Source organism: Motacilla alba, chromosome 4 (assembly GCF_015832195.1).
Source record: "Motacilla alba alba isolate MOTALB_02 chromosome 4, Motacilla_alba_V1.0_pri, whole genome shotgun sequence".
NCBI classification, from domain to species: Eukaryota; Metazoa; Chordata; class Aves; order Passeriformes; family Motacillidae; genus Motacilla; species Motacilla alba.
In genome coordinates this window covers 49,178,816-49,206,637 of record NC_052019.1, presented here as the reverse complement: position 1 = coordinate 49,206,637, position 27,822 = coordinate 49,178,816, and the positions used below count along the sequence as shown (strand labels likewise).

The window sequence follows — 27,822 nt, the reverse complement described above, 5'->3', positions numbered from 1 at the left end:
TTACTACATGTAGATAAACAGTGTGGCCAAGCCTGTGGCTCTCTCTGCAAGCTCCACTCTCAGCTCACTTCTTGGAGGTTCTCACACTTCATGCTGCAGTCAGGAGCTCGGCAGAGTCCAGCATGATTCTTCTTACCGTGCTGTTCCTTTGCATCATTTCCACCTACTCAGCCTCTGTGAAAGGTAGGTCTGTACTGGGCTTGGTTCAGCTTCTGCCTCAACAGAGGCAAAACCAGTGTGTGTATTCAGATTTCTGTTTTGCCTCAAAAATTATCAGCTTTACTCAGACATGCTTGAGTAATACAAGATGCATTTACTAGCTAGGTTTAAGTGCTCGTGGCATTCCTCTCAGCAGAGGTGATGGAGGAGATGATGTTTTCAAGTGCACAGGGCCAGTGGTGTGACCAGGAGATCAGAGATCTTGAACTTGCTTAATCAGGACATACTGTGGGGGCACTGACTTCAAAGGGACTTTTCACACGCTCAGAAGTTAAACACATGGAGTGCTCCGTGGAGCAGAGCCAGGAAGTGCTCAGGGCTGTCCAGGTTTCAGCTTCTGAGCAGTTGACTCAGCTACCACTGAAGTCAGTAAGAAGCATCCTGTTAATTTCATGAGAACGTTGCTCTGTATTAAGTCTTGAAAATCTGGATGTCTGCAGAAATCCTGTGAGCAGAGCTTCACTCAGGTGTCCTGACAAAGTCAAGGGTATGAAATCTTGGAGACTGTCTGCCTCAGCAGTGCCAACGTATGAAGCAAGAGGTGTTCTGTAGTAGTGACTCTTCATGTACAACTTCGCATTAAATTTAGAGGAGCAGCAACCTTCTTACATAAGCTGAGTTTTTAGTTTAATGAGGATGTCTTCATCATGAGGGAAAGCAGGGGGACCATGCCATCCTGGGCTAAGCTGTTAAAAAGGCTGTAGAGATGCTCTTGTGAATGCCACCTCCTGCTTCCTGCAGGGAATCCAGGACACTGTGTAAGCACAGAGCAGCAACCTTCCTTCTTCCCTGCCTCTATACAGCCTCATTACAAGAGTTATAAAGGAGAGAAATTTGCAAGCAGTGCCTTTACCTGTGATTTTATTTCATGAGACTGTCATATTCAGTTTATGGCTAGGTACCAATGTGCCACATTTCTGGTGTCTGGTCTTCCCAGTTTCCCCTTAATATCAATTAAGCAAAGCTTCTTGATGTGAAGTAATATTTGCTTGTCACATTCCCCAGGATACTGAGCAAGCATTTTCCCTTTATTTAGTCATCCCTTCAGCTCTGCCAGATTTCCTCTCTCTCTTGTGCAGAGAGATTGAGAGCTAAATTACTGGCCCAAAGGCCACTTAGGGCCTCAGTGTGAGAGCTGGGATCAGGATTAGTGTTTTACCTTTTCATCAGGCCACACTGCCTTTTGGAAATATTGAAACATTATTCTATTCAATTCAGTTAGGTCAGCACATGTAAAACTTTCCTACTGCAGTTCCACTTGAAAAATGTTTTCAAATAAGCGGATGGGGTTTGCTTTTTAAAGCTATCTGGTGTCAGAGATAGTGGCAAATATGATTTATGAAGGTAGAGCTAGCAAGTAGTTAGAGACACACATGCTGTGCATGCCATATGTATTAATAAAAGGCACAGGACTTGACAGCTGTCTCTACTCATGCAGTGTAACCTTCTGTATTATACAGTATCATGATTTAATTATAGTCTTGGCATGTTACCCTTAATGACAGACACTTAACATTACTAGTCAAACTATGTGTTATGCACTCTACCTTGGAAGCAGCACTTCTGACCCCCAGAGAGCTTGGCTGGGCTGGTGGCAGTCTGTGTGTCCGTCTCTCCTCCCTTCTCAGGCGGTGGGACACTTGCCATCAGCTGAAATGTCAATGGCTGCACAGGCAGCAAGGATTCCAGTGCTGTGCTGAATACAAAGGAAGGAGCTTCTAGAAGGGTGACTTTCTATTAAGACGAGTTTCTATCAGAAAGGTGTTGCAATATTCCTTTCAAAATAGTACTGGTGTTTTCTTCATGGAAGTTGCCATGAAAATTGAGTTGTGTTGTTTTGAGTACTGGTTCTGGTCAGTGACCCTGTGCCTCTGTCTGTCATCTGTCAAGATCCCCCTTGCCTCTCAGCCTGACCACGCTATTCAGTTTTCTCTCTTGGGTTCCCCATTTCCACAGGGATAAGTGCAAACTCTTTGGGGCTGCTTTCAATACTGCCTCATCCCTGCTGCTTCTCTTACCATCATTCACTCTTGGCCTACCCTTTCCAAGTCTGGCAACTAAAGGTGTCTTCTGTCCTGGCTCCTGCAGTGTTTTCTGTGTGTGAAGTGGTGAAAGCTTTCAAAGCCTCATGTTCTTCTAGCTCCCAGGAATACTTGGCAATTATTCATTTCTTCCATGACACTTGCAAGAAGCTCCTGCATCATTTACTCCTCTGTTTCCTTTAGGGTGGAACAGCTCTATTATATGTGGGTACAAGCAAATGCTAAAAGGGAGGAGGAGGGAAGGAACTCTTACAAAAGAAGAATAAAACCATGTATGTGTTCAGCTGTGGGGAAAGGAAGAGGGTAGGTGAAAGGTGCTTTTAGATGAGGATAGCAAGGGAGCAACACCACAACATGCACCTTAACTAATAAGAGACTTGTCTCTGAGCTATTCCCCTACTTTTTTTCCTTTAGATGGGACTGTGTTTAGAATGCGCTTAGGGGATAGTATTCCTAAAATCTCAGCCAATACTATGTCCTTTGCACTGCAGTTTCTGCTGCAAATGAAGGACATTTTGAACCAGGAAGCAACTGGCTCTAAGGGACTGCAGGGAAGCTGGGGTGTCCCTGAAAGGCGCAGCTACCTCTGAGCAGGCACTGAGCACCCTCTGCTCTCGAGGGTAAGGTAGCTTCAAAGCTGGGAATTGGGGAAGGAAATTGGCTAGGAAATTCACAGTAAACCTCCAGGAAGGGTTATATGCCTCTTGGTGACTTTATTTTGAAACAGACACACAAGACATGAAAAACTAGACAAGCCTCATTGTGCCAATATGAATCCTTCAACCTCCCTGGGAAAAAATCAATAGTTACAGCTTTGGCCTCTCACGTGTGAACATGCTGAGCCCACTGGGATCACCAGACTTGCTGCACCACATCCCCAGCTGGCATAAAGTCTGTTTAGTTTTGTAACTTTGCCAGTTTACACAACTTGCGGATTAAACTTGCTGGAGTGTCCATTTTGCTCAGGGAAAGGTTCTTTGAAGCTGACCTTAATCCACTGGCATGGTATCTGGGTGAACAGGGGAACAATGTGAGCAAAATCTCAATGAAGCAGGATTTTTGGACTCTTTAAGGACTGCAGAATGTATCCATCCAGCCATGATGGAACTACCCTGTGCACCCACCTAAATGGGCTTTAAAATATTAAAGTGAAATAAGACTGATTTTCCTTTCTATCAATGCAGTGATTCAAAATTTGTTTAAATGAGTCAGATAAAACAGAGGGATAAAACATAAATCAGGATAGCCTGATGAATCTCTGCAGGGGACTATGAAGACACTGATTCCATTACAGCATGCTTAAGAATTTTTCTGAGATGTTGTGAGAGATTTTTCTTCTTTCCCCTGCCCTTCCCTGCACTTGTCGTAAGACTGAGATGCATCTCCTTGAGGACTGCACTTTGTGTTTCTTAGATTAACTCTGCTGTGAACTTGTTTCTGCTCTGTACCTCCTGAACTCCATGAAGAAATTTCCAGTACATTCAGTGGTGCAGCATTTGGGTGGGTGAGGCTGGTGCTGTGCTGCTTACAGATAGCACCTAAGGTCACTCTGTGTGTGTTTGCTTTGAGTATGTTAAGAGAATTAAGTGTACAGACAGCTTATTTTCCCTTCTCTTCCCTTTTACATTGCTTAAAATATATAAATTAAGAACAGAGACACAGCTATGGGGACAATTATTTAGTTGAAAGAACAAGAGCTTAATTATTCTATCTAAAAAATACATTCTAATGTTTTCGTCACATCAATGTCACCCTTGGGCAAGTCTCAATGGGAAGACTCCCAATAAATGTGTGAGAGATGCAGAGTATTATTTGGGTCCAACAAATCACATCAGTGCATTTCACATTGCTAAGCACACAAATTGCATGATTATTAACAGTATTTTGAGTTGCAATTAATTCTGGATTAATTTGTAATGCTAACATAGCTGAAGAAAAGAATCTGACAGTCTTAAAGACCTAGAACAAAGGATTTTGTCACCATTCTTAAATATGTACGATCAATGTCGACTTAATCACAAAAAACCCCAGCTGCTTCAGTGAGACAGCCTCTGTAATCAAGAGTAGCAGGATCAGTCCCATAAATATTTTGCTTGTAATTAAATTTTTATTTTTTCTAAAGGTTGGTTAGAGAAAATGATAGATTATGAGAGTTAGTAAATTCTAAAATGCTGTTTGTTTTTGCTTTTCAAACAGGGCACACTACTGGGCCAAGCCTAAATAATGACAAGCTATATAAGTTTGCTTACTCAGCTGAAGTCTATGTTGATCGGGTGAAAGCATCACTGCAGAAAAGTGCAGGATATCGGATTTCTTCTGGTGTGGATGTCAACCTCCTATGGAGAAATCCTGACAATGATGATGACCAGCTGGTCAAAATTACGGTAATTATTGCCATCAGACAACTTAAAACATACACAATCTTCTCTGCACTTACCTAGCTGCTGATCTAATCTCAGAGAACTCACTTTCAGAACAAGAGCTAAACCTTTTATTCTCCAGTCTCATCAACTAAACCCAGCTGCTTTGATGATCTAATTCCTATAGAATAAGATTTCACAGGTATCTATCTAACATCATAAGCCAGCACTTCAGAATATCTTCTGTATTTAGAAATTGCTTCACACAGCACCTATAGCTTCAAGCAACTGGTGTGCAAGCCCTTACCTGAGGGGCAGTATGTTGTCCTCAGTTGTGGCTGCAAATATTTCTAAATAGAAACTGGGTTTGGTACTTAGCTTTCTGGTGACATTTTCTGGGACTTATTTTCCCAGTGGAGAGCGCTGGCTTCTTTTGTAAACTTTGACATAGTAATCATGGAAGATTAATAATCAGAACCAGAAATGCAGAAATAAAGAGCATTTATTATGTGATTTACTCTATCTAGTCTACTCCAGGCCAATTCTACACTGCTCTCTACATTAACTTTCTCTGCTTTTACTTTACTAGATGAAAGATGTTCAGGTTGAAAATGTGAATGAACGTCCAGATGCTAAAAACATCTTCAAAGGAAAAAGCACCGAGAAGATCATCGGGAAAGAGCATCTGGAGGCTTTACAGAGGCCCATAATGGTTGAGCTAGTCCGTGGAAAGGTAAGAGTCTGTCTTTTAAAATTCAGTTCCTAAGGAAACATGACACATATCTTTTGTAACAGACTTGAAGAATTTACCAGTTGACTATTCACTCAGTGTTTTTAATAAGGCATTGTGGCCTATCATTCTGTGTGAAATACAGTAGTTGAGAACAGACTGTAATTTACCTTCTAGCCCAAGTCTATTGTGTGTTGAGAACACCACACAATGGGGAAGTAAAGAGCAGACTGTCCACAAAGATAGGTACATATGTGGATATATGCACAATTGCTGTGTGGGATTTGTGCTATTGACTTCGGCAAGGGCAGGATTTTGTCCAACATCTGAAGGCAGAAAAGGAGATACAATTTGTCATGAGGGATATTCTGTTGAGTCTGTGAGGAACAGTGTTAATGACTTTAAACCCTTATCAAGTATTTTACCAGGATTGCTTTTCCCAGCTCTTCGGTTTTCTTATTTACTTCTGTGTCACCTGCAGTTTCAATGGTGCCAAGTTAATGAGCTTGATGCTGAAAGAGCTACAGCCTTACATGTTTTTCCCCCACTGGAAGACTGTCTCCAAAAATCAGAAGAGAAGGGTCAGAGAGCAGATGTGTCTCAACACGTGCCTGGGTTTTATATCCCACCTTGAGAGAGCACCAAAGCGCTGTCCCAGCACAGGAGCACCCGTGTCCATTTGTAGCTCTCAGTGTCCCCATTTCTCTGAGAAGGGGATTCAAGTACATCCATCCCACTCTCTTTTCCCCTGCAGGGCTGCTTATGAGAGCTGCCCTTGTACTCAGCCTACTCTTGTGGCCAAGGAGTGGTGAGGCTGGAGCCATGGCTGCTCCTGCCTCCTGCCCCTGGTCCTTCACCCTCCTTTTGCTTGTGGCATTGGGCCAAGAGCCCCATTTTCCCCTCTGCTGCCCAAGCAATGCTCAGCAGGTGGGGCAGGAGGGGCTGTGAGAAAGGAGGAAGGTTGAAGGTCACGCTCCCTTTTCCCGTCTGCAGAGCACAGTGAGGGCTGTGACACTCTATCCCAGCAGGATCTTTACCTCCTGCTGTAAATAGGTACTGAGCACATACCCTGGCCACAGCTCAGCCTGCTGAATTGCAGCTGCTATCAGACCTGCTCAGTAACTTTCAGACTCAGCCTTGTCATCAGTTTTACACAACATAAAAAGAAACAGGGCAGCGCTGGCTGTGAACTGTACACATCCCTACATGAGAACAGAGGTACCAGAAGAACACAGTTGGAATGCATATACTCCTCATCCATTGCACACTTTCACATGCTAAGGCTAAGATGTAATATTAAAAACTTGGGCTTTTTCTCAGGTAGTAGGGTCTATATGCTCCTTTTATGATTTCTTTGTGGTATGACAATTTCATCCCTGGTACAGTAATTTCACTTTTCAGGGTTACCCCAAGATAACACACTGATTGTACTTACAGTTCCAGATAAAGGGGCACTTTTAGAGCACCTTGAATGCAAAGTGGAGGTGCAAAGTCTTGTTACCAGAGGAGAGGCTCAAGCACAATAGTTGAACCATGAAGTGCAAAGGTTGTGATATGTTTGACACGTCATTGAAGTAATTTTATCTGTGATTTATCTATGATTCACCCTGAGTTTTTGTAACCTGTGATTAAAGTGCAACAGATATTATGCCCCTGTGGGGAGCGATTACCTGAGGATTATGCAGAAAAATGAGTCGCCTGTGAAAGTATGAAAAGTTTCCCAATTCCCATCTAAATTTTCTCTAATTCCAGAAGAGAGATGCTCACTGCACTGAAATTGTACTTAGGTTCAGCTGAAGGCCAAAATGTGTTTGTACTGTTATTGTCAGGCCCTGCAGCCTCCACAGTTTGCTCAAAATAAGCAAATAACAGATCCAAATTCAACTTCCTAATGAAAAAAAAAGCAAAGGAATTTTTGCTAGAGTGGATCCTCACTATTCCTTTCTCATTTAACCAGATTTGTTATACACCTTGAATGGTTTTTATATACTTTTTTTTTCATTCCTACAGGTCAAAACCTTCTACTCATACCAAAATGAGCCTGGTTTTACTCAGAACATTAAGAGAGGTCTGGCTAGCCTTTTTCAGCTACAGCTGCACTCTGGCTCTTCCCGTGAGGTATGGTGCAAGATTATCATCACCTGAGGAACAGGCAGAGCCTGATCTGCTCTGGAAGGCAGACCTGTGGCTCCTGCTGACTTCAGATAGTGTGACCTGTGATAGAAATCAGTCCCTTGGTAACATATGAGGTTAGGGACATAAAGACAGTCTTCTGAATATTTGGTGACACAAGTCAAATCACTGCAATTAGCATAAAGAAGTAGTGCAATCCATTTGATTTAAAATGCCTTTATAAATTTAGCACAATTTGGTAATAAACCACCTTAAACCAGGTCACTATAAAAGTGATTCTACTGCTGAATAAAGTTGGTTGATTCCTAAATTCAATTCAGTGGTGTCCCATTCTAAATCCGAGTACTCGCACAAAGTCAGCACTGATTTACCTGCATCCATTTCAGTTGCCTTCCATTGTTAAATTTCTAAACCAGTCCCCTTGAACAAAGCTTGAATTTAACTCAAATTTGTGAGTATAGTATGGAGATGCCTGGCATTTCCTAATTATTTTGATTAAACAGCCATTGTTACTTTTCTTCCTAGCCACCTAATGAACAGTACCCCTGCCAATCCAAAGCAGATAGTTAGAACCACTGACATCCTCAAAACTGTTAAATAAACTCAAGCAGTGCAGCATCTAAGGTACAGGATTCCAACAGTGGAGAAAATGCTTCATCTTTGGAAGGTGTTGGGAGGTCCCAAAGACAAATTCAAGAAACTGTCCTAACCTAACTCTCTTTTCCAAGGTGGACATTTCTGGGAAATGCGATACTACTTACCATGTGCGACAAGATCAAGTGACTAAAATAAAAGACCTGGACTCCTGTGAAATAGAAAAGAAAAGATTTACCAGCCACAACCGGGTATGATTTCTTTAACAAAATAAAATCTGTTCTTCCCATTTAAAATATATTCTTAGCAGCTACTACTCATCTTCTAAGAAGTCCTTCTAGCATTAGAGGAAGCAAATTCTGTGTGTAAATTTTGTAGTTTTACTAGCCCAAATGTCATATGTAGTTCCCAAGGAGAGCAGAGGGAATGGATTCTCGTGTGGTGTAAACCACTTCGGCTCAGCTGATACAGACACAGTCATAGTGATAATAGTAACCTTTTCCCCACCTGCTGTAAATGCCAGGCAAGGTGCTGACTCCTGAATGGAGCCTGGTCAGGCTTGCCTGGAAGGTCAAAGGCTTCCCTAATGCACAGGTGTAATACAGGAGATGTGCTATAGAGGTAACTGAGGCCTCACTACAGCCCTGGTGGTTCTCCACTGTTAGTAAATGTCTTTCTAAGTAGTCACTGCTGAGGGCAGGCTGGACACTGCACTGCTGGCAGTGCTGAAGGCACTGGGGTTCTCCACATCAGAAACTGACCTTTCTCAGCTCAGAGAAGTACAAAGACACCACACACTCTCTTAATAAACTGCCTTAACACTGTGACTGGGTTCCCAGGTTTCACACTTACCACAAAGACATCATCTTGTTTACAAAACAAGAAGCAAAGCTAGCCACCTTGTTTGATCTGAGTGTGAACATGACAATCTCATTTACAAGACATTTCTCTGGAAAATATTCTTGTCTTATTTAAGGCATATCTTAAACTAAATGTAGTACGGGGTGTTTTCTCGGTTGCAGCGTGCTCCGTAACTTCCTGCCCTGCTCCTAATGTCTTTTACCCTGGTGCATACTGAATTTGAAGCACATGGTGTAGAAGTGAGTGGCTACTTACGGCAGAGGGAATACGTGAAAATCTGGTTCATAGGCTTGATTTGAGATGCCAGCCTGTATGCACGTTCCTCATATGGCTTTACTTCATTACAAGTCTTGCACTTATTTGGAACAGCGAGCTCTTTTCCTATTTTGTTGTTTGTTGAATAGTCCTCTTTCTGTTTTTTTTTTAAATTATTTTCAGATCTTGGATGTCAGTACAAAAGCCACATCTGCTACAGTTTATGTGCTGGAAGATGGTTTCATTAAATCCATTAAGGCAGAAGAAAATTTCGTTTTCGTTCTGAATTACCGACGAAAAACAGGTGCCAAAATAGTTTCAAAGTAAGTTGGGCAACTGGCCTGTCATTGATGCTAGCAGGACTAGTGATTCAAGTCAGGTTACATGTGTAGGTCTTATAGAATTGAGATCTAAGGCTGTGAACTCTCCAGGTAAGGATTTAGGTCTCTTTTTTTTATCCATATACAGATCCAACTGTGCAAGGTACCAGGTCCAACTTTGATTAAGGGTTCTACCACATTGTAAAAAATAAATAATGGCATTCATAAGAAGTTAACAGGAAACAGCAGAAATTGGCCAAACCCTTTTAATCTACCCATTAATGCTATAGGTGTTCTGTCTTCTCATTTCTCAAGAAATACTTCTGATGGATTTCCATTTTTAGCATGTGAGAGTTTGGAAGTACAGAAAATAAAATCTACTGCATAGAAAGGAAACAACTGTGAAACCTAGATCTGTGTTAGACTCCAGACTCCAAAGCACTGAAAGTGTGGAGACATTCAAAAATTTCACTTTCCAGATCTTTTAAGAATGAATATATGAAACATTTCAGAATGTATGTGAATACTGAAGGCTGTTTATTAAGTGTTATAAATCTGTGCTTTAGAAAGTCTCTCATATAGGTATTTTATTGCACATAACTCTAGCAGTAATTTTGCTGGTAACTTCTGTTACCTTAAAAACCCCACAGACTTGCCATGTTCTGAACATTTTAAAATAAAACTTCAGTAAGTCTGCATTCTACTTTTTTTTTTGTCTGTGGAGGGGTTTTTTGTTTCTTCTTCTTGTGATTTCTGCACCTCTGTGCTGATGGTTGGGCTCTAATGGTGTCCTCACTGTGTGGATGTACAGGCAGAGGCTGGAACTGAAGTCAGTCCAAGCTGGGACGGGACTGATCGCTGCAAAGCAAGTCGCTGGTGTGATCAAGACCTTGGACCCCAATTATGCAGCCATGCCCCTCGAAGCAGAGCCAGTGAAATCCGAATGCAAAAAGTGCCCTTCAGTAAGTAAACACAGGTTCATTGGACATTGGGTTGCTTAGCTGAGCAGGACAAGTGTGAAAGCAAATTTTCTGTCCAAGCAGAATTAGGACAGGTCCAGCATAGCAATATAAAGTGCACCCTGGAGTAGGGAGGATGGAAGTGTTGCAATGGTGCTCACCCCACAAGAGTGTTGTAAGATCTACCACTAAAAGTACCAACCTTTTTTGCTCTCTTAAAGATTGCAGTATTTCTCCAGATCACTAGAAAATACAACACCCTGTTGTTTTATCTCACCTTGCCAGCCTTGGGCTGGGTTCACCTTATTTCCTCTGGGTGGAAAATTAATTTTAAGATTGCTGACTGGTGTTTGTAAACAGTTTTGTCACGGAGGCGCCAAACTGTTCCTAGGAATTCAAGTTCATTAGCCATTCCTCAGGCAGGCTAAGCATTTGTTGGTACTATATTTAACCTCTTCTTACTACCTGACCCTGAGGAAGTCTTTTGTTTAAAGGATTTTATAGGTATTTTACAAGTATAAAATGGGGCTTTAGTATTCTCGGGGAGTCCAATAATGTTCTCATTTTTCCCTGGGAAAAAAAAAAAAGCCTTTTTTTTTAATATTTAAGACATCTGAAGGCTAAGAGCATGGCACTGTAAATGCATCATCTTTTGTTTTACTAATGAGGTTCATCATAAACTAAATAGATTCCTACAGTGACTGTGAGCAAACAGTATTAATGCTATTACCATTGAGGAATGAATGGGAACATTAATTTAAGGATCATTATTCTCCAGTGCTGATAAGCAAGATATAGTTTCTATTCAGCACACATAATTTTAGTCCTCCAGAGATACTCCTTATGAGCACAAATATGTTCCTGTATTGGAACTTTTGCTAATTATTTTGAAGTAGCATTATACTGCAATAATTTTTCTTGTCTAATGCTTGTTGAGCCACAGGGAAGACCAAAACTACATGTTTGGGGAATATAGAAATGATGCTGCACGTGTGCTGGGGCAGTTCTGAGCAGGGAATATCGAGGCATCCTAAACAGAGTAGGGACAGGTGGTTTTTTCCTGACTCTGTCTGTTGGGGTTTGTGCTGACCAATTTGTCACTTGGGACTGAGTTTGTCATAACTGTTATAATTTTCAGACCAAGATAACAAACACGGGGTATAATTCCAGAGCACTGCCTGGGGACTGAGCTATGTCATTATAAACCTAATGGCACGAGGAGAATGAAGTTCTGCTTTCTCACTGTATTTTTCAGTAACTGCTATGAAAAGATGGGCTCTATAAACAGAACACTGTATCCAAAGCAGCAACATAGCATATGGTACTTATATTTCATAGTATACATTAATGCCCTGCTGACATGCTATGTCTTAGAGTTTTACATTCTCAAAGCCCTTTTTAAATTGTAACAGGTCTTATCTCTATCTTTATGAATTTGATAAAGTAACCATTACTACCATCATTTTTCAGATGGCAGCACTAGCTTCTCTAAGGTTATGGCAAATGTTTGCACTTAAAATCAGACCTAGATTTCTGTGTTTAGACAACATAAATCATGCTCTTTTCAGAAGAGCTCATGTATCTTATACTCTTTTATGCTCATGGTTCATATGGGGAAGGATTCTTGCCCCTTCTGAAGATGAGGTGGGTTTGTTCTGTCTTGTGCAGCCACCCTTTGTACATTGGTAAACAGCTGTCATGCACTGACATTCAAAACCAACTCCTGCTCAGTTTAGAACCTCTTGGTTTGGCTGGAGTTTTCCAAGATTGCCCACAAGACCTCTGCTCTGATCTCTCTGTCAGAGAAACACAGGTCCGTGTCCACGCTGAATTGCCATGTGGAAGTGTGTGAATCTTGTGCCTGAATGTTTGGGGTATTAAATCCAAACTGCCTGACATTCACATCAGGAAAATGAGGGCCCTCAGAAAAGTCAACTGTGAACAGTGTTTTTAATGCCATGGTCACTGCAGGAGATGGCATCTGCTCCTGAGCACCCCCCAAAAGGAAGGCTTGGTCTCCACTCTCTTTTTCTTGAGATGGCTCCAGCTTGCATCTCCCACCTTGCTTGTCTTTAGGGTATGGGCCAAACTGACTAAGAGCAGCCCACACAGCTGGGCTCTGCGCAGGAGAAAATATAGGAGTAGTGAGGTTAGAGGGTTTTTTTTTTGCTGGACTGTGGTGCAACTTTAACAGGGGGAATAAAAAGTGACCTATATATTTATCCAATTTCAGTTAATAATAGCAACACTGACCTTGGTGCTAAGCACTAATTACCAGTTGAGGTTAAAAGACCCATCTGTGCCTCAGAACATGAGCTCCTCCCAGCTGGTCATTAATCCTCAGGAAATATCCTATGTCTCAATCATTGTTGCCTAATTATTGTTTGTTACAGTCAATAGAAGTTGCACTCTGTACTGATGAATGATACTTCTAATTGCCAGCAGGTTCAAGTGCTATTGCCCAACACAAAATCCACAGAGGGGAACTATTTTAGTGAAGGTCAGATGGGTGCTACTGTTATTTCCCACTCAGGGAAACTGCAGTAAAGACTGCTGCAAAGAACAGCTGAGTTTTCACCAAGGAATGTTCTCGATAACTTGAGATAACAGAGGCAAAGGCGAGGGAGAGAAGAAAGGTCAAAATACTGGCACCAGTTTCTTATGGGAGTGTATCTGCAAGGACAGATATGGGTGCTTTGCTACCATGTTGGCTCGTTCAGGTAAAAAATGTGATGTGGAAATAAATACAGCAACCACCATCTTACCTTTCATTTTGTACAATAGCTACAAATCCCTTTGTATGAAAGTTTATGAATAAAAAATGAGAATAACTTCTCGGACATTTAATCCTGTTCTATACTAATCCAAAATTACCATCTTCTCAAAAAACATGATCAATCTGTAAATTGGGAATTGTGTATCTCCCTTAAAAAAAATCTACTTACGAAAAAATGGGAACATAAGGCAAACACCATATTCACCGAAAGCACAGTAAATTTGCCAGAGAAGAGAATTCACTTTATTCCAGTTACAGTATAAATAGATTTTATTGTTCCAAATGATATTGCAGTTAAGGTCATGTATACATCAGGAAAATAATAAAGAGTTGGAAGAGAGACAGCTATAGAAAGATTTCTAAGATATTTGTGCTGGGATATCATAAATTACCTAATACTGAGCTAAAGGATCATCAGTCTGTTGGATTTCAGCTACTTTGCGCAACAGCTGGTCTACATTTGAGAACTGAAACTATAATCTGAGAGATTTGACATAATATGAATTGTTTTGCAGCTTTCTGAGCACTGGAAGAACATCAGAGAACAAATGCATCCTGACAAACTTTCCAAACCTGAAGCAGCAAAAAGCTTTTTGTCCTTCATTCAGAACATCAGAAAAGCTACGAAGGAGGAGATACTAAAAATTATTAAAAGTGAAAATAAAGAATTTCTGTAAGTTACCGTGAATAAGCTTTTAAAAGGTTTAAGTTACTGACAAATGCAGAAGGGCAAATTGCATACAAAGAGATTGAATTCTACTGATGATGTCCTGGCAATGCAAACCCAGTGTTCAGTACTGTCTACAGGAAAAGGATTTTTTTTTTAAAGTTATGTTTGTTCTTGTAATATAATACATTTTCAGCACATCCTTCAGCCACCAGGGTTGTATCTACAGTGCAAGGCCAACATGCTTTGTAGTTTAGCCAAAGGTTCTCAAACCAAATGGTTGTTCTGAAACACCTTATAAGTTGTTCTTGACTTCCCATTTGTTTCCTTCAATAGGAAATACAACAAAGAAGGGGGACATTGATGCCTGGGAATTGTCCTAGTATTAAAGTTTGGTTGTGAACACCATGCACACTGAAACTTGAGAGTTCAAATGCATTTCTCAGTCATATGGTTGGGATCTTTCAAATAAATTGTAGCAGTTGTTAGCAGTGGAGCTAAACCTGAGAGTCACTCAGGTAGCACGGAAGCCTTTTCTCTATGTGTCATTGTGCATACAGTACTAAAACACTTCTTTATAACTGCAACCTTTTCCTGTAAACTTTAGTACACTTGTGATAGTTGTTGGGTTTTTAAACTTTTTTTGGTCCCTTATTTGCATAAATTCAAATATTGTCCATAGATACAAGTTTGTGTACCATTTTCTTTGGTTCTTTGTGAAAGTTCAGGGACACTTTTTCCAACAAGAGTAAAACATTCTCTTACTTGCAGTGAAGAGCTATTTCAGTACATTAGCTTCTTTCTCTCAGTATGCAACCATGTCTTTTCAGTATTGACTGGCTCATTGCAATATGTTCATTTAATTTGCACTTCTTTGTAGTCCACAGGTAGTGGATGCTGTAACCTCAGCTCAGACCCCAGAATCGCTGGAGGCAGTACTGGAGTTTCTTGACTTTAAGGATGCAAGCACTTTTATCCTGCAGGAGCGGTTCCTGTATGCCTGTGGATTTGCTTCTCACCCTAGTGAAACACTCCTGAAATCATTAACTGTAAGTCCAAGGACAAAACAAATACAACAGAGCTAATACTCTGATGCCTTGTCCCAGTCAAAGGCGAAGAGAAGAAGAAACAACTGTTGCTGTTTCTAATTTTCCTTTCTTTATGCCTTCCAGGATTTCCTATAAGTGTACTATTAACATAGAGCCTGCAAAAACAAACATTCCTAGGTCCAGACTGAAAGTTTATTTACTTTGTAAAATATTACCAAAATCCATTACTTGAAAAAGAAACATAATGCTGAATGTTAGGAAAATAATTTGAGGATTGTTTCATTGTTGCCTTATGGAAGTCCTTTAATAAGAAATGTAAATTCCTTTTTTTTTTTCCCAAATGAATCTGCTCGAGACACTGAATGTAACTGAAGGTGAAAATGGCACTGAGTTATTTTATGTAATATATATGTAATGATAGAGCTGTGCTGTGCTTAGCCTGAGCCCAGGCCATCATGGTAATCACTGCCCTTGCATTGCATTAATGTTGACAGAAAATGAGGGAGCCTGTTGAACCCATAGCAGTGTGGCTTGTCATGTTTACACTGAGACACTAAACAGCTTTACTTTTGCATGACAGGAGAAGTTCAAGGGAGATGTCGCCAGTCAAGAAATCAAAGAAACTCTTGTCATTGTCATGGGAGCACTCATTAGAAAGCTGTGTGACAGGGAAGGCTGCAAGCTGCCAGTGAGTATCTGATGGTCACTGCTGCCCAATTTCTGGTCTGCAACACACGGGACTGATCCCCGGTGACATTACTGGGGGAGCATGAAAGACATGGGAAGCAGATTCTCCCACTTAAAATAAGTCCATGAACTCATATGTTTGATAGAGGATTGTATTTTTTTTTTAATAATGACCTCTACTTTGTCAGATTTAGGCTTTAATCTTGTCTCTTCCCATTTCTGTGGCTGAACCTGTCAGCAGAAGCAGTGCTTGTGCTGCCTTGTCCAAAAGCTTTGCATATCCTCAGAGAAACACTGGCAAATTCAGGATCTGTTTATTATTTTCAGTCACCTTAGGTTATTTCACCTCTGTGAAGGAAATTCATTGATTCAAGCACTCAACTGTGCCCCGAACGTGCAGAGAAGGAGGAAGAATTTTACTCTGAGCATGAACTGAGTAGATGCTGGTGTTAGAGGATGAGAATGATCAGACAAGGCTGCTGGATCTGTGCTGTTCAGCACTGCAGCACACCACTGAAAAGACACAGAGCCCTTTTAATTACCTGAACAGGGCCTTTTAATCTCCCTTGTTAATTGCCACGTAGTTTTATAACATTACGTTATGAGGCACTGAAGAGCACTTCCCTTGCCTTTTTTTGTGGGGACTTTTTGGCCCCACAAGGAAGACCTGTGAAGTCCCTGAATCAGGTCAGGAGCAGTTAGCAAGTGATAAAACTTTGGATCAGGTGTCATTGTGGCTGCAGTCACTTTGGTTATGCTTGAAGGAAGCCATCAATGTACAAGAAACCTTTGCTAACCCTGTGCCACAAAAACATGCCAGAACACAGCCCTGCCCCTTCTACTCCTGCAAGGGGAAAAAGGGAGGTTTATGATCACCGTTTAATGTGCTGTTGATTTTCTTAGGCTGTTATGGAAGCCAAAAGGTTGATTCTAAACAGACTGGAGAAGGCCAATAAAGACGACAACGTGCAGATGTACCTGCTGGCACTGAAGAACGCGCTCCTTCCCGAAGCAATTCCAGTGCTGCTGAAGTATGCTGAGTCAGGAGAAGGGCCCATCAGCAGCCTTGCTGCCACTGCCTTGCAGAGATACGATCCTTCTTTTCTCACCAAAGAGGTAAAAATTATACTGGCCAAGAAAAGATGTGAAGGAGACTGTATTAAAGACAGAGGGTAAATTAACAGAGCTCATTTCTTGTCATCACCAACATGGACAGTGAGGCTGAGTCCAATCTCAGTAAGTTTGCTGATGGCACCAAGCTGTGTGGTGCAGTCAACATGCTGAAAGCAAGGAATGGACTGGTGGACACATGCTAGTCAGCCCTCGGCTCCAGAGTCACACACAGCCGCCTAAAGTTGGCATGCGGTCTGCGGGGAAAACCGGGCTCTGCTCGCCAGAGGGAGCACTTGGGCACCTGTGCAGCCCCTGTTCTTTCTTGTGCTTTCACATAGGGAGAGCGCACGAAGTAAGAGAAGGGTGAAATAGCTGCATTTTACCCTGCAGCTTCCAAGAATAGGAAAAGACATAGAAAACAGTGGGACAAGAGAGGTCCTGCCTCTGCTGCATTACCTTGTATTCCATTTCATAGCTGCTGCTGGCCATCAGGATTGAGGCTGACAGGGTGCTGCTCTGCAATGAGCATGTTGGAGGCCGTTCAGTGGGACTGCATGGCTTTCCACAGACTCCCCTGTAACAAAGACGTGTCACAATCTTCTCAGGGACACACCACCACAGGCACTATCTAGAAAATTAAAATAATAACATTCGTGGTTTTTAAAGTACATGTTTCCTTAACAGTCAAGAAAATCTCTGTCTTACCACTGCCACATTTGTTCTTAGTGCTGCTACTTATTTACAGCCCTGCTTTGAAAACCAGTGTGTAAGGCTGTATTTGGTCTGTGGCTGAGAGAACATAACAGATGTCCCACTTGTCCTTGTGGTCACTGAGCTATACATGTCTCAACATTCCAAAAGGACCATGAAAAACATGATGCTGAAAATATATCCTTATGTATTAGCCTTAGCTATGGAGCTAACTAAGCTAACTTAAGCTGATATTATAAACGAGATTCCAACCTGTACTTTGCCCAGTCATCTGCATGAGCACTGAGTGAATAATGTGTTTCCTGACCAGGTGAAGGAAACAATGAACAGGATATACCACCAGACTCGCAAAATCCACGAAAAGACAGTGAGAACCACAGCAGCTGCCATCATCTTAAACAGCAACCCATCCTACATGGAAGTGAAAAACATTCTGCTCTCCATTGGGGAGCTGCCTATGGAGATGAACAAGTACATGCTCTCCATGATCCAAGATATACTGCGCTTTGAAATGCCTTCAAGGTACATTAAGTTCAGTGTAAATAAACACAGCCCTTCCTTACAGAGAACGCACAGGTTCTCATGAATTACTAAAACTTAAGGAGAGTATAAAAGGATATCTTATTTTTATGTCCCTTGTATTGTTATTTCAGAATACATCCCTTAATTTCAATGTAATTATTTGAATAGCTATTCACATTTTCACAAGTACAAAAAATAATTTGGCATCTGACTTGCATTACTGTGAAAAATGTCTTCTGTTGATCTTACTTCTCTCAATGGGTTCCTTGCTTTTATACTTTCAGAAGCAGTGATGTGGAAAAATTTTAAACATCACAGTGTGAGAATGAAAGTAATCAATATATGTCTTCTTCTCAAAACCATTAATTTTCAAGCAAGACCTTTGCTTGCCTTTCTTCCTATGACTGCAGGGAGTACCTGAATTTGAAAGAAACACTCTTGGTTAGGGCAGATTTTTAGTGGGAAGAGGTAAGGGTTTTGAAGACCCTCTTTCCTACTGGGAAATTCACCCTCTCTCAAATTTGATCTTTCTACCCAAAAGTAATACATTTGGTATTGTAACATTTCTGTATCTCAGTGGTTTTGTTTGTTTTGAAATCCCACAGCAAAACAGTTCGGCAAGTTCTGAAGGACATGCGTGCCCATAACTACGATCGCTTCTCCAAGATGGGCTCTTCCTCTGCCTACACTGGATATATCACACGTATGTAACCATGAAACTGCTTTTGAACCCTCTTTGTATTCCCAAACATTTCATTAATCCACTAGTGTAGTCACAGGTACCTTCTTTCTTTTTCAATTAAGGTGGTCCTGATGTGTCATCCACATACAGCCTTGACATCCTCTACTCCGGCTCTGGCATTTTACGGAGGAGTAACATGAACATCCGTGTTTTTGACAGAAGCACTGACCTTCATGCCATCCAGGTAACTGCCACACTGTGCATAATAACTTAGCCAGTATGTGGTCCTTTTCTTACAGCTTCTAAATCAATTCAGCTAATGCTTAAGACCATAAGGTTTGCTGCACTGGGCAGAGAACAAGCCAATAACAGCGGAAAACCAATAACAGGGGAAACCCCCACACTGTGGCATATGTTTGCCATAAACAAAACAAGTGTTTTGTCCTTCATCATACATTGTGGTCTGTGTCTGTGTAAAGCCTATGCTGTTTATCTGATGTAATCAATAAAAGCTTTGTGAGTTTGTAAAAACAGGTCCCAAATCAGGTATGTCACAAAATGGAAATTCAAGGAGTAGCTCAAATGTACAAATCAAAGACTGTGTTTTAGAATTTTCTTGATATTGGCAAGAATCTTCAGTATTATAATTCTCCTAAATTTACACAGGACAAAAACTGTGCAGGGGAACATCTCTGGCTTTTCCTCCCAACTGTCTCTGAAAAATAGTTACATGAATAAAGGCAACTGTGTTTGAAGGAAAACTAGTCTCAGGATAGTGATCTGCATGTGCGTAAATTCTGCTCAGCACCTGAAGGGCAAAAGCATGGCATGAGATTATTTTATTTTCCATTTTTCTGAGTACTCTTCCTAGTTCCATTAAGTCTTAATCTCATACCTTTTCCACTACAACTACATAAATTAGCATTAGGCATTTAGACATTAAGAAAATATGTGGTGTTGTTAATAGTCTGAGTCTGGCAGGATTTTCTCATTGATTCTGTATCACTGTTCCTTCGTAGGTGGTTCTCGAAGCTCAGGGTCTGGAGTCCATAATAGCTGCAACTCCTGATGAAGGCGAGGAAAACCTGGACTCCTTTGCTGGCATGTCAGCCATCCTGTTTGGTTTCCAGCTCAGGCCAGTGACATTTTTCCAAGGGTATGGTGATTTAATGTCTAAAATGCTCTCAGCAACTGGAGATCCCATGAATGTGGTGAAAGGACTTGTCCTCCTCACAGATTTCTTACAGGTACTAGCAGCACACTATTTGCTTCTTTTTCTGTCTCTTAAGTACAGATGATTCCTCCCCCATCCTGCTATTGTAGGACACCTTATTTTCTTTATTCTCAATGCTGATAAACCTGACCAGTGTTACACAGGTTACCTTTACTAGGAGAGCAATAGAAAAGTCATGGGTATTAAAAACCAGAATGAAATTACATGAAAAGCAACCTAGAACAAAGATGAGAACAGATATTCTAGAAAACAAACCAGAAACTTAACAAAAGCAAATCCATCTGAGTTTCCTGTTGAAAGCTCATATTGCTCTCAGCTATGACCTCTCCTCCCACACTTTCTTGTAATACAGTCTTGTCTCATGTGACCGCCTAAGTTTTTCTCTTCACAAGTTGTCCAGGGACCTTGTGTCTAGTTAGGCAATAATTTTCATGTGGATGAATCAGATAGCTATCCTTCAAAGAACAATGCTAAGAGATCCAAATTTCAACTGTTCATTTCTAGGCAAAACAAGGAATTAAAATGAGGCTTACACAATTTTTATGCAACTGTCACCCCAAATGATTTGCTAATTTTGTGCTTAAATAGATTCACATATAAATATAACTGGCTACATAATGTGTTACTGGAGGACTAAGAATCTAGACATCTCTCTCGAAGTGCAGGGTCAGCACTTGGTTTGATATCTTTGCTCTTCCCAAGCTGGGATCTCCTTAGAACCTGTGGATTTAACAGCTGTACTCAGCTCACAAAACATCTGCAGCCTCAAACTTTACTTTTGGCTTTTCCCATTTAATTCTGAGCAAAAGAAAATGCCAGGAGTAGATGATGAGATGATCCACTCTGCTCAAAATTACACAGAAACACCCTCTGCGCATGACAGGTTTTCCCATCCAGAACCCAGCTCAGCTCCTTCTAATGGTATTTTAAGTCCAGAGGGCTTCCCAAGTAGTGCCCAAATTGGCTAACTAAAGCTCATTCCAACAGTGCTTTACAGTTCACACGCAGATTATGGGCAAAAACTTTGCTGTGACCTATTTAACAAACAGACCGCAGAGGTGAGAAAGATAATCATGTCTAGTCCTGGGCACAGGGAGCATTTAGAGAACTAAATATTTCCAACTGCTGTGCATGCACAAAGCTCCAGACATACTCTGGCTGAATCAGCTGGCTGGGCAACCCTAGAGCTCTGCCCGCCAGCAAATTCTCCACTCCTTGCCTTTGGAGAACCTCTCAAAAGTCTGGGGCAGCCAGGGCTGGGACTGTGTGCCATTTTTAACAATATCAGGGTGCAGTGTTTTCAGTCAGTCACTGCCTTTTTGGAAGCCTTGGCATCAATGTCTTACCTCCACACCCCACAAGGGCAGGAATGATTTAAAACACTGTTGAACACAGCTTCAGGCTGAGCTGCCTTTTAAGCACAGCCCATCTTTCTAAGAATGGTCTTAAAGCTACACTCCAAATGAACAGCACATCAACATGGTTTTGGCACTTCCATGTGGCCACAGTGTGGTTTGAGGGCTAAGAATAACCCAGAAGTTATATTCCTGCTAGAAAATAAACAGCTCTCATAAAACTGTTTTTGAGACTCCTAAGTCACCTGCATTAAAGTTCAGCAGTGTTAATAGTTCTCCTAGGCAACACACCTGCCAGGAGCCCAGAGAAATTAAATACTGTATTGATAGGTCAGAGAAGCCACTTGAAAGCCAGACCTCAGTGGAAGGTGGCCAGTCCCCAGAGAAGTGCTTGTTGCAGCCATCTCTGCATTGCATTACAGTAAGGTTGCATTACAGTGCAGTACATAAAGACACTTTCTTATTGAAACATGGCACATTTCAGCATTTTATACAGTAACAAATGACTGATTCTGATCTTTTGGGTCACATTTTCCACTGCAAATGAGACACAAAGCTTAAAATAGGAAAGCAAAGGAAAATACTTCTCCTTAGGAGGCTGGGTTCCTGTGATTTACACCTCCCATCAGCCTGGATTGGATTTGCACATGAGACGAGGGACAGGGCTGAGCTATAAATAAGGAAATAGATGAGCTAGTAAAACACAAGACAAGTGCTCCTTAACTTCTCTGCTGGTTTCAGTGACAAATACAGCTTAATTCTAGGTAGCATTTAAGTCTTGAACCTCGCAGCCTTTGTAAACCCAGCCTACTTTAATATTCTTGGGTGCAATTTGACAATACATCTAAAAATATCTGCTCCTCTGATTGTGTGTACATATCTCTGCCAGCATGTATACTGTTACCTCCTCACTCATTAGCAGCTACCCACCAATCCAGTCCCAATTAAAAACAAAGTAAAACAAGTTTTATGTCCGCACCTAAACAGACCAACAAGGGAAGTATTTTATGCTCCATTGCAATCAGTATAAAAACTCCCTTTGATTTCAGGAATATTTCAAATTCAACCCATGATTTTAACTTGGGTGAAAATAAGAAATCAGAGCATCATATGACCACACTTGCTGGGGTCATGCTGGATTTATAAGCCACAGCCAGCCCACTGCATTCTTTAAATCTCAAGCCCACTTTAGCAGCAACTGACTGCCAAGATGGCTCTGCCAAGCTGGTTCTGTCAAGGAAATAATTTCAAGGATAATTAACTTACCCTAAAAGGTGAAGTAACCATGTACAGCTACCATAATTATCCGAGTCTTCGATTACAGCCAGATAACTTTAATGTTCTGAACAAAAGCTTCCCTGATGTTGCTCCTTGCTATAGGGACTAGGAAGCTTGACTGACTCTGCTTGCTTCTTTCTTAAATCTTGGGACAGCATTAGTTGGAGCCACTGGACTACTGAATAGCTAAGAAGAGAATAGAAACTTCCAGGGTGCCTGGACATCAAAAAGGGGCAGGAAATTCATATTCCCACGTGTCCTATAAAGGACTGCAACATTACAGGTGCTGAGAATACCACAGGCACAGAAATCTAAGAGGAGGGAGAAAACCATCTGTGAGACTGGAGAAGGTGTCCTGTATGTGAGGCACATAAACAAAAGAAGCTTTTCCCAAATTATGTTTCTTTTAAAATGGTGAATTAATCCACTAGTTCTTAGGGAAGCAGGACAACTATATAAAGAGAGTTGGATTGCCAAGCTGGGTGAACCTTGAAATCTTGGCTGTGTGTCAAACCTTAAAAGGAATGAACTGCCATGACCCTGAGCTATATTACCACTTCCGAAATTGACTTTATGGATGTGTTTCCAGTCCAGCCTTACAGGTTTCATGAAGCCATGAGCACATTTGATATTTGATAGAAAATGCATTTCATGTGAATTAAGGTGCATTAGCTGATGTGTTTGGCCACCCAGCCCCTGAAGACATAATTCCTGACATATGGTGGGTTTATGATGCTGCACAAGTGGCAGCATCCTACTGCCAGTACAGACCTGCTCAGGGTGCTGGTCACACTGCACTGCACCTGTGCTGGGCTTCCAGCAAGGAGTTCAATCTGCTTTAGCTGGACTGCTGTCACAGCCTCCGTGAGGCTTGTGTGGTAGCTCTTGGAGACATGATATTCCCTGCAGTGACACTCAGTGCAGAAATTATGCCAGCTGGCACACAGGGAGAGGGGAAGGATGCAAGGTGCCTTGCTGTAACTTCATCCCATTTTTGAGGGAGGGAGGCGCATCAGGATGTTTTGTCTATCCTTTCAGAAAATCCCTCTATTCCTTTTTGTTCCTGCAAAATGGCAAGTGGTGTGAGTGCAGGACCAAAGGGAATAAGGAAACCTCAGAGGTCTGCAGTCAGTAACCTGTGCTTTGCCATGGCTCCAGGAAATCCAGCTGCAGTCTGGGCCCACAGCCAGTGCGGAGTTCATGGGTGGACTGGCCATCGACATCTCCGGAGGGATGGAGTTCAGCCTGTGGTACCGGGAATCCAAAACCAACGTCAAGAACCGGTGAGATACTCCCAGCACACACAGTAGCTGTAGACAGCTCAGGCTTCTGAGCCAAGTTAGCACCAATGACACAAATTTAAATATAAAAGACCTTGCAGATTAGTTAGAATTAAGCAATTAAATAAATAGAATTAAATAGTTATGTGCATGGGAGAATGTCTGTACTTCTCTTTTCACCTGCATAATACCAGTTTCCACTGGTCTCGTGTCAATTTACATACCTTTATGTGAAGAACAGGCTCTTTTGAGGGCAGTTTTTATGTATGTATGGTAGGACTGTTTGTAATTCAATTTCCTCTTTTTTGATGTGTTTTGATATAATTGTAATGCCTAATTTTTTTGTAGGGTAGCCATGTTTATAGCTGGTAACACCGAGGTGGATTCCTTCTTTGTAAAAACTGGTATGGAAACCACTTTGGAAACAGAAACAGCTCTAGACTTCATCTCCACGGTGCAGTTTTCACAGTACCCATTTTTGGTCTGCATGCAGATGGATAGAGTGGATTCTCCGTTCAGGTAAGAACTAAGAGCACACACTTTCTGAAGTGTCTTTCCAGCCAGGTGCTGGAACTTTTGGTTTTCACAGACACGAGATTAACCACTGAGGCCAAATTCCAGCCTAACATGACCAGGTGCAGTGCAGGCTGTTACGCACACTGACCTCTCTGCTAACCTGTTCCTCCCTGTCCCTCACCCCTGAGATTCAGAAATAACCTTTCTGAAGATCACAACTGATCAGCTCTGAATGTGCACTTCAGTCCTATTTTAAAATTTGATTTTGCAAGTGAACTAACTTAAGTGGCAGGACAGTAGTGCTCTTGTGTGCAGTCAGTTGTGATGGTGACCTCAGGCTTTGCCAGCAGTAGTTCTCCATTACACTATTGAGAAAGGAAGTGCAAAGCCATACATGAGCTGAAGTGGAAAGCTCTCGTCATCATCTGCTATTTACTCATGTCAACAAAAGTACCTGGTCTGGTGCTCCTGCAGCCATTGTGTTCTATCATACTTTATTAAGGCACCAGTTTTCCTTAAAACTAAACAACCGTGTAATAGGGTTTAAAAGATGCTCTTCAGTAGCCAAAGAATAGCAATTAAATTGCCTTTATTGGGTTTACTGCTCTCTCCTAATCCCTATTTGCTAGGACCTAAGGAAGATAACATTTGTAGAGCCTGTGCCAGATTTCCATTCAGGTTTTTCTCATCCAAAAGATGGTTAAAAACCTGAGAGGATTTAAAGACATTGAGAATCTTCAGGAAATCCTAAGAAAACCGTGTCTGCTATTCTGCAGCTACTGAAACATCTGCTGAATATGTCTGCTCACTGTGGAAGGGCCACCTGGCCTGTGTGCAAGGTGTTGGTAACAGGGTGCAAGCTCTGCCTAGCCCTGCTGATGCCAGAGCCCGGTGCTGTGTCTTTGCAGGACTCACATGACCAAGTACGAGAGCCTGCCCTCCGGCAGGCGCTACACCGCCAGGAGGGGGAAGGCAGCCACGCTGGCAGGGAATGAATACCCCCTCCACCAGGAAAACTCCAACATGTGCAAGAAGGTGTTCGGCGCAAAGTCTGACTCTGCCGGCAGCTGGTTTTGAAAGCAGCCCCCGGGGTCCCGCTTTCCTGAATCCCTCAATGACTTAGGCCTGCACACACCTTACCAGCGTGGAGCTTGACCTTGCACTGCTGCAGTTAATGGGAAATTTGCCATTGATTTCAACGGGCCAGGATCAAACTCTCAGTGTGTGCACAGTGTTTACATATTAACCTATATTTAAAACTTTTGTAAAAAAAAAAAGCCCTAAGGCAAATAAGGACCAATTTGGTAGCGTTTCATGCACTCCCATAAGGGTGGTGCTTGTTCTTCATTTTTACTTTTTTGTGCCAAAAGCAAAAGTAATCCTTAATTTTTTTTTTTCTTGGGGAATACAAAAGTCTGTGTTTTTGATGTGTGGAAAGAACAGTTATGATGTATAAAGAATGATTATTTATAAATGTATTTTAAAGTATTTAGGTGTTTTAGGCCTATGACCGATCCCCATTCAAATATTCAAGTACAATTAACATCCAGATAGGACCATGGGTTCCTGCTTACTCAGTATTGCCTGTTCACAAAAAAAATCCAGATCTTGTTTTACATTATTTTAAAGAATTGTGTGGGGTTTTTTAAGCAGGCAGAACTTGATTATTATTATTTATCTTTTGGAGTTTTTTTTTTTTTTTTATTAACTGCTGTAGTTAAATACAACTGATTAGCAGTGTGGGGGTTTTGTTTCCAGAAGGAACTTACAGTTGCCTTAATTCTGTTCTCATTGAAATCAATGGTGTAATTTCTGTAGCTACCAGAAGCAGGAGCAGAGTTAAGCCAATATTGGCAGCTCATCAAGGTTGCCTCCTAAAATTTTGTCTCCCTGTGTGTAATCAAGGCAGGTACATTTCAAAAAATGAGCATGCACTAAGGCAATTCTGAACTATGAAGAAGGAAAGGATCTTGAAAGAAATAGATTTTGGATGCACAGTCTAGCAAAGCCTGTGCTGAGCCAGAACATTTTTTTTCTAGTTAAGTTAGGCTTATATTCCAATGCAAAAAATAATCACTACTCAGACAAGTCCTCTGATTAAAATTACTTCAAGCAGTGTCTTCATAGGATCTGTGGGAAAAAAAAAAAAAGTTTTACATCAGCATTGCAGATTAAAAAAGAATATACCCATCCCAGCTCAACTGATCTCTGATCCATCTGATTTAATTTTTATAGGACAAGATGGGCAAGTGCTGTTCACAAAAAAAAGTAAAATAAAAAGCTAAGAAGAATTGTTTTATTTTTTAAAAACCCAAACCCAAAAGCAGGCAGGAAAAACTCATAAATTGTCATGAAAAAAATTTATTACAAGATTAAGGAAAAAATCCAAATTCTTTTGTGTTGTGAAAAACTAAGAGTGCAGAAATCTGCAAAAATCAAACTGTCAGTGGGATGAAATGGTCTGCTTGTTGTCTTTCCTGAAAATGCTGGCACATTTCTAGTCAAAGCCTAAATAAAACAGGTAAAAATACAGTGTGAAGAAATTGTTTCCAGTCTTATTGTCTGTTACTTTCTGGGTAGGGAAAGCCTCTTCCTGGGGAAGGAATGCTGTTGATTGGGGTAAGAGGACTCATTTTACTCACCTTCATAATATGAAGCAATAAGTTAAATTGGCATTTGTCCTCAGCTCCCTCTCTAATCAGGAGACCTCCAGCTGGAGGCACCACGGGCAGGAGGTACCTGCCCAAGCCCTCTGCCCAGAGGAGAGGAAAGACTCAGGCACTCCTCCTCAGTGTCAGTTCTGCCCTCAGCATCCCCTCAGTCTGCTCCCTGCTGTAGACACTCTGATACCTCCACTGCTGTTTCAGGAACAAACTGAAGACAAGCTTTTGCATTTGTTACTCGTACTTGCTCTTTGTGTCACACAAAACAATAATAAGAGCAGAGCTACTTACTCACTCACCTAGCAAGAGTCAGTCTCCTCCTTCAGTGACCTGACACCCTAAATACAGAAGGTGGACAATGAAATAGCTGCTTTTTCTTGGAAAGAGTTGAGATATCAACAGATGACACCTCAGCCCCACTCTGCCAGGCTTGCGTATCAATTTACCACCCAAAATCAGAATAAAAAGGTTTTAGATAATGCAATTTATATCTGTAAGATCTTTGTCTGATATCAGCAATCCTTGCGCCTTACCAGCAAGGCTTACCCCTTCAATTGTGTCAAATTGAAGAACCAGCAAGTGAAGGGCAGTTGTGGACCTTCCACAGCTTTGACACTTAAACAGAGCCCCTGAGACCCCCACTGCTCCTTCAGAAGGGATACGTGTCTTCGTGGATACCCCCCGGCACGGCAGCAGATGCTTCTGCAGCTATCTGACCCCAACAGCTGGACATAATGGGGATTCCAGGAGAGGTTTAGTCCAGCAGCTGGGTAATGGAAGGCCATGGCTTCTTTACTTGGGCTCCATAGCTACGGA

General features: G+C 41.5%; 1 protein-coding gene across 1 annotated transcript; it reads left to right on the top strand.

The window, feature by feature from the left end:
- LOC119700739 (microsomal triglyceride transfer protein) lies at positions 1–26,891 on the top strand. The gene is made up of 18 exons (XM_038136309.1): positions 1–183; positions 4,458–4,645; positions 5,211–5,354; positions 7,362–7,469; positions 8,213–8,329; positions 9,378–9,517; positions 10,326–10,476; positions 13,765–13,922; positions 14,797–14,965; positions 15,546–15,653; positions 16,556–16,768; positions 17,787–17,998; positions 18,604–18,701; positions 18,803–18,924; positions 19,700–19,927; positions 23,706–23,830; positions 24,176–24,346; positions 25,252–26,891. Exons 1-18 carry the CDS (start codon positions 123–125, stop codon positions 25,418–25,420), a joined length of 2,682 nt encoding a protein of 893 aa, XP_037992237.1. The 5' UTR covers positions 1–122; the 3' UTR covers positions 25,421–26,891.
- Positions 26,892–27,822: the final 931 nt, after the last annotated feature.

What these genes read in the sequence shown, in the direction of transcription:
- LOC119700739 (XM_038136309.1), top strand. Translation starts at nt 123, where the DNA reads ATGATTCTTCTTACCGTGCTGTTCCTTTGCATCATTTCCACCTACTCA. An exon ending in AGTGAAAATAAAGAATTTCT is followed by an intron (nt 13,923 to 14,796) that starts GTAAGTTACCGT and finishes ACTTCTTTGTAG; the next exon opens with TCCACAGGTAGTGGATGCTG. An exon ending in CACTCCTGAAATCATTAACT is followed by an intron (nt 14,966 to 15,545) that starts GTAAGTCCAAGG and finishes TTTGCATGACAG; the next exon opens with GAGAAGTTCAAGGGAGATGT.